This window comes from Leucoraja erinacea, chromosome 5 (genome assembly GCF_028641065.1).
Source record: "Leucoraja erinacea ecotype New England chromosome 5, Leri_hhj_1, whole genome shotgun sequence".
NCBI classification, from domain to species: Eukaryota; Metazoa; Chordata; class Chondrichthyes; order Rajiformes; family Rajidae; genus Leucoraja; species Leucoraja erinaceus.
In genome coordinates this window covers 2830379-2837774 of record NC_073381.1, presented here as the reverse complement: position 1 = coordinate 2837774, position 7396 = coordinate 2830379, and the positions used below count along the sequence as shown (strand labels likewise).

At 43.1% G+C, this 7396-nt stretch overlaps 1 protein-coding gene across 1 annotated transcript in view; it reads left to right on the top strand.

Annotated features, from left to right (window-relative positions):
* Positions 1-289: 289 nt before the first annotated feature.
* Positions 290-7396, top strand: part of scml4 (Scm polycomb group protein like 4) — a 32751-nt gene continuing 25644 nt past the window's right edge. Inside the window, exon 1 of the mRNA XM_055634931.1 lies at positions 290-508. Within this exon, the coding sequence (XP_055490906.1) occupies positions 323-508 (186 nt within the window). The 5' untranslated portion in view covers positions 290-322. The remainder of the gene's footprint in view (positions 509-7396) is intronic.

The window sequence follows — 7396 nt, the reverse complement described above, 5'->3', positions numbered from 1 at the left end:
GCACCTATTTTCTATGTTTCTATATATAAACTAGTAAAATGAATGCGGGGTAAGATTGATGTAAATATATACATTACATATAAAATGCATCAAATATATAGAGTAAAAGGATAGAGAATAACATTAATGTACGTGTGTGTATATGGATATAAAATATATCAAATATATATAAAAGGAATGGGAATCAGAGTAAGAATTTGTCGTGATTTTATTTCTGATTGTTTTCTTCCCAGTCATTGAAAGTCTTCATTTTGTCACCTGTTTCATTTCTCGTGTGAAGTGGTTGCTTGTCCCAACGCCCGGCAAGATCTCCGCGGGGGAAATGCAGTCAGCAATGAAAGTGTCTTCAGAACACACTCCCGGGCGGAGGGGAAGGAAGCCGGGCAGGAAAAGGAGGCAGGAGCTGCTTCAGTCGGCTTTTAAACTGGCTGCTGCCGCCTCTGCTCCAGCCAAAACAATCCTCCCGCTGAAAATACCCAAGAAGAGGGGACCGAAGCCTGGGAGCAAGGTAAACGTGGTTGTCACATGCTGGAGTAACTCAGCGGGACAGGCAGAGCATCTCTGGAGAGAAGCAATGGGTAGAGTTGCTGCCTTACAGCGCCAGACACCATATAACCATAAAACCATATAACAATTACAGCACGGGAACATAGAAACAGAGAAAATAGGTGCAGGAGTAGGCCATTCGGCCCTTCGAGCCTGCACCGCCATTCAATATGATCATGGCTGATCAACCAACTCAGTATCCCATCCCTGCCTTCTCTCCATACCCCCTGATCCTTTTAGCCACAAGGGCCACATCTAACTCCCTCTTAAATATAGCCAATGAACTGGCCTCAACTACCTTCTGTGGCAGAGAGTTCCACAGATTCACCACGCTCTGTGTGAAAAATGATTTTCTCATCTCGGTCCTAAAAGACTTCCCTCTTATCCTTAAACTGTGATCCCTAGTTCTGGACTTCCCCAACATCGGGAATAATCTTCCTGCATCTAGCCTGTCCAACCCCTTAAGAATTTTGTAAGTTTCTATAAGATCCCCCCTCAATCTTCTAAATTCTGGCGTGTAAATTCTAGCCGAGTCTATCCAGTCTATCCAGAAACAGGCCATCCCGGCCCTTCTAGTCCGTGTCGAACACTTACTCTCCCCTAGTCCCATCTACCTGCACTCAGACCATAACCCTCCATTCCTTTATCGTCCATATAACTATCCAATTTATTTTTAAATGATAAAATCGAACCTGCCTCCACCACTTCCACTGGAAGCTCATTCCACACAGCCACCACTCTCTGAGTAAAGAAGTTCCCCCTCGTGTTACTCTTAAACTTATGTCCCTTAATTCTCAAATCATGGCCTCTTGTTTGAATCTTCCCTACTCTCAATGGAAAAAGCTTATCCACCTCAACTCTGTCTATCCCTCTCATCATTTCAAAGACCTCTATCAAGTCCCCCCTTAACCTGGGTTCAATCCCAACTACGGGTGCTGCCTGTACGGAGTTTGTACGTTCTCCCCGTGACCGCGTGGGTTTTCTCCGGGCGCTCCGGTTTCCTCCCACATTCCAAAGATGTTCCGGTTTATAGGTTAATTGGCTTCTGTAAATTGTCCACCTTCGTGTGTGTGTGTGGGATAGAACTGGTGCACAGTAACCGCTGGTCGGCACGGACTCGGTGGGCCGAAGGGCCTATTTCCACGCCGCATCTCCAAACTAAATTAAGAAATAAAAACATGGTGTGGAGCTGCAGATGCCGGTTTACACCGGATATAGACACAAGATGCTGGAGTAACTCAGCGGGGCAGGCGGCATCTCTGGAGAGCAGGAATGGATGACGTTTTGGGTTGAGACCCTTCTTCAGACTGAGAGTCAGGGGAGAGGGAGGCGTAGAGATATGGAAGGGTAAGGTGTGAAAATGGGGGATCAAAGGGGACGATGATTAAAGGAAATGTAGAAAGGTGCATTGTTGGCTGAGGGGAAGGTGAGAACGAGGCCTACAATCAGTAATATTTAACCAGGAGGACAATGAAACTAGTCGGAGAACTAGGGTGGGGGTGTGCGGAGAGAGAGGGAAAGCAAGGGTTACTTGAAACCAGAGAAATCATATTCATACTGCTGGGTTGTAAGCTGCCCAAGCAAAATATGAGTAGGAGGGAACTGGTTTACGCCGAAGACAAAAAATGAATGAATGGATGATTGAATGAATGATTGAATGAATGAATGAATGCATGAATGAATGAATGAGTTTATTGGCCAAGTATTCACATACAAGGAATTTGCCTTGGTGCTCCGCCCACAAGTGACAACATGACACACAGTGACAGTTAGGAATGACACATAAAATATTAAACATTAAAAATAAAACATTATTGATTAAACATGTGAATTAAATAAAATACCAGAGCAAAAGGAGGCTACAGATTTTTGGTTATTGAGTAGAGTTACTACGTTACAAAAAAAACAGTTTTTATGTCTGGCTGTGGCAGCTTTGACAGTCCGGAGTCGCCTTCCAGAGGGAAGTGATTCAAAGAGTTTGTGGCCAGGGTGAGAGGGGTCAGAGATGATCTTGCCCGCTCGCTTCCTGGCCCTTGCAGTGTACAGTTCGTCAATGGAGGGAAGGTTGCAGCCAATAACCTTCTCTGCTGATCGGACGATTCGCTGCAGCCTCCGGATGCTGGAGTAACTCAGCGGGACAGGCGGCATCTCTGGAGAGAAGGAATGGGCGACGTTTCGGGTTGAGATCCTTCAGTTCCTCTATGTCAGTGGAGAGTGATGGATGCACTTTACAAATACAAAGCCGCTCAGAAATCCTTCACAGTCCCATTATCCTCAAGGAGCTAAAATAGCAGCTTCTTTTTTTACTGCAGAGAGCCAGGGAAATTTTAATGGATACGTTTTTTGAGCATTCGAACAGATTACTTTATAAAATCAGAAGCGTTGTGTAAACTGATGGATTTCACTGGGAATTACATATATATTCCCTGGGATAAACCATTAATTTGAAAACCATGATACAGTCTTCAATAATTGGCATGTCCAGCAGTAGAGTTGCTCCCTGTCCCACTTAGGAAACCTGAACGGAGACCTCTGGAGACTTTGCGCCCCACCCAAGGTTTCCGTGCGGTTCCCGGAGGTTCCAGGTGGTTGCCGGAGGTTGCAGGTAGTGGAAGCAGGTAGGCAGACTGACAGAAACCTCCGGGAACCGCACGGAAACCTTGTGTGGGGCGCAAAGTCTCCAGAGGTTTCCGTTCAGGTTTCCTAAGTGGGACAGGGGCATAACAGTGTTACAGTGCCAGAGATACAGTATGGAATCAGGCCCTTCGGCCCAACTTGCCCATGGCCAACCAACATGCCCCATCTACACTGGTCCCACCTGCCTGCGTTTGGCCCATATCCTTCCAAACCTGTCCTATCCATGCACCTGTTTAACTGTTCCTTAAACGTTGGGATAGTCCCAGCCTCAACTACCTCCTCTGGCAGCTCGTTCCACACACCCACCATTCTTTGAGTGAAAAAGTTACCCCTCAGATTCCTATTAAATCTTGTCCCCTTCACCTTAAAAGAGACTGTGTAGGTTTGCCAGAGTTACCAGCGATTGTTAAACCCTGTTTATATATTGTACCTCCATTCCGTGCGTGCATGTTAAAGACCTGCCTCGTTGCTGTTACTAAGGAAACGGGTATTTTAATTTTCATAGAAAGTCAGCCTTAACCATTCCACACTGCCGCTGCAACAAGCGACAAATAAAATCAAGGCTTTCTGCCCGGTAACCGAGCTCACATCTTTACATCGCATCTGTTGCAGAGACTAATTAAATAAATGATCCCTTATATTATCTCGTATTTGCTGCAGTCACAAGCACAATGTTTTTTGTGGCTACATTTTAAACATTTGTCCAGATTACTGTTTGAAATTAGGTGCATGTATGTATGTATATGTATATATATATATAAACACACACACACAGACATATATATATATATATGCGTGTATACATATGTGTGTGTATAAATGTTTGTGCATAAATTGTGTATATATAGTCACACCCGCATATGTAAATATATATATTTATATATATTTATATGTACACACACACATAAATGTGTTTTTGTGCATATATGTGTGTGTGTTTATGTACCCACAACTATATACCCACATGGACATCTATGCACCCATCTACATAGAAACATAGAAACATAGAAATTAAGAGCAGGAGTAGGCCATTCGGCCCTTCGAGCCTGCACCGCCATTCAATATGATCATGCTGATCATCCAACTCAGTATCCTGTACCTGCCTTCTCTCCATACCCCCTGATCCCTTTAGCCACAAGGGCCACATCTAACTCCCTCTAGAATTTAGGAGATTGAGAGAGGATCTTATAGAAACTTACAAAATTCTTAAGGGGTTGGACAGGCTAGATGCAGGAAGATTGTTCCCGATGTTAGGGAAGTCCAGGACAAGGGGTCACAGCTTAAGGATAAGGGGGAAATCCTTTAAAACCGAGATGAGAAGAACTTTTTTCACACAGAGAGTGGTGAATCTCTAGAACTCTCTGCCACAGATGGTAGTTGAGGCCAGTTCATTGGCTATATTTAAGAGGGAGTTAGATGTGGCCCTTGTGGCTAAGGGGATCAGGGGGTATGGAGAGAAGGCAGGTACGGGATACTGAGTTGGATGATCAGCCATGATCATATTGAATGGCGGTGCAGGCTCGAAGGGCCTACTCCTGCACCTAATTTCTATGTTTCTATGTTTCTATGTTAAATATAGCCAATGAACTGGCCTCAACTACCTTCTGTGGCAGAGAATTCCAGAGATTCACCACTCTCTGTGTGAAAAATGTTTTCCTCATCTCGGTCCTAAAAGATTTCCCCCTTATCCTTAAACTGTGACCCCTTGTTCTACAAGTATTCAGAAAGTATTCAGACCCCTTCACTTTTCAATGACAAGTCTGTGAATGTTCTTGAGCGGCCCAGCCAGAGCCCGGACTTGAACCCGATCGAATATCTCTGGAGGGACCTGAAAATAACTGTGCATTGACGCTCCCCATCCAACCTGACAGAGCTTGAGAGGGTCTGCATTGAAGAATGGGAGAAATTACCCATATACAGGTGTGCCAAGCTTGTAGCGTCATACCCAAGAAGACTTGAGGCTGTAATCACTGCCAAAGGTGCCTCAATAAAGTACTGAGTAAAGGGTCTGAATACTTATGTAAATGTGGTATTACAGTTATTTATTTTTAATTACTTTGCAAACATTTCTAAACACCTGTTTTCGCTTCTTCATTCTGGGGTATTGTGTGTAGATTGATGATTAAAAAAAATTTTTTTTAATCCATTTTAAAATAAGGCTGTAACGTAACATAATGTGGAAAAAGTGAAGGGGTCTGAATACTTTCCCAATGCACTGTACATATACACACACGGACATCTATGCACCCATATATGTATGTGTGTGTGTGTGTGTGTGTGTGTGTGTGTGTGTGTGTGTGTGTGTGTGTGTGTGTGTGTGTGTGTGTGTGTGTGTGTGAGTGTGTGTGTGTGTGTGTGTGTGAGTGTGTGTGTGTGTGAGTGTGTGTGTGTGTGAGTGTGTGTGTGTGTGTGTGTGTGTGTGTGTGTGTGTGTGTGTGTGTGTGTGTGTGAGTGAGTGTGTGTGTGTGTGTGTGAGTGTGTGAGTGAGTGTGTGTGTGTGTGTGAGTGTGTGTGCGTGAGTGTGTGTGTGAGTGTGTGTGTGTGTGTGCGTGTGTGTATGTGTGTGAGTGTGTGTGCGTGAGTGTGTGTGTGTGTGTGTGTGTGTGTGTGAGTTGTGTGGAGTGTGTGAGTGTGTGTTGTATATGTGTTGTGTGAGTGTGTGTGTTGTGAATGATTGTGTGAGTGTGTGTGTGTGTGTGTGTGCATTTTTTAATTAATATTTATTTTAATATTTATTTTAATATTTTTATTTTATTTTATTTTATTTTATTTTATTATATATATATTATATTATATTATATAATATCATATAATATTATATAAATATATATATAATATTATATGATATATTATTTTATATTATAATATAATGTGTGTGTGTTCATATATGTACACACACACACACACATATATGGATATATAGATGTGTGTGTGAGTGTGTATATATACATGTAATCCCTTATATTGAAAGATCAATGAAGGGAGAACAATTGTCTCTCTTTAGTTTAAACATTGTTACAGAAGATTATTTTCCACATCCGCTATTCATAAACAACATATTTACATTGAATTTTTAACAAAATGCAAAAGAGGGTTATATTACTGCAACTGTTGGCTCTGTTGGAGATTAACCTTCAGGTTGTAGTTACATTCAAGGGACGCAGTTATTTTTTTTAAGAATGGTCATAAGATTAATTTCAAAGAATTTAGATTGATATATATTGTTGCTGCCCCTCTGGTTTCCAAAATGTTGTACTGAACAAGAAGGAAGGGTGGCACGGTGGCGCAGCGGTAGAGTTGCTGCCTCACAGCGCCAGAGACCTGGGTTCGATCCTGACTACGGGCGCTGTCTGTACGGAGTTTGCACATTCTCCCCTTGACCCGCGTGGGTTTTCTCCGGGATCTTCGGTTTCCTCCCACACTCCAAGGACGTACAGGTTTGTAGGTTAATTGGCTCGGTGTATGTGTAATTTGTCGCTGGTGTGTGTAGGATAGTGTTAATGTGCGGGGATGGCTAGCTGGTGCGGACTCGGTAGGCCGAAGGGCCAGTTTGCGCCCTGTATCTCTAAACTAAACTAAAGGGAGGAATTAGATAGTGTTAATATAATGCTTGAACAAGTATTGAACATTGAAGATTGAAAATGAACGCTTTTGTTTGTTATTGATAGTAAATGATTTTCCACAAATTTTTGAAGAAGCATAATGTAATTAGCATCCACTGCGGCATTAGAGGGAGGTCCTACATACTAATGTAGGATTGTAGCTGTCTCATAATAAAGTAGTCTTCTTCTGCCTAGTCTGATTAGAAATGCTGCACCAAACCTTTTGTCAAAGCCTGCTCATTGACTTCGAACTAATTGTGTGCTAAAGTATTTAGCCTACTCTATCTTTGATTTAAAACCAGCATCTGCGGTTCCTTCCTACACAGTTTAGTCTAGAGTTTAGGTTAGAAACAGAGCCTTCGGCCTACAAAGAAGAAACAGAGCCTTCGGCCTACTGAGGCCGAGCCAACCAGCGATCCCCGCACACTAACACTATCATACATCATACACACACTAGGGGCAATTTACAATTTACAGAAGCCAATTAACCTAGAAACCTGTACGTCTTTGGAGTGTGGAGGGAAACCGGAGCGCCCGGAGAAAACCCACGCAGGTCACAGGGAGAAACGTACAAACTCCGTACATCAGCACCCGTAGTCAGGATCGGACCC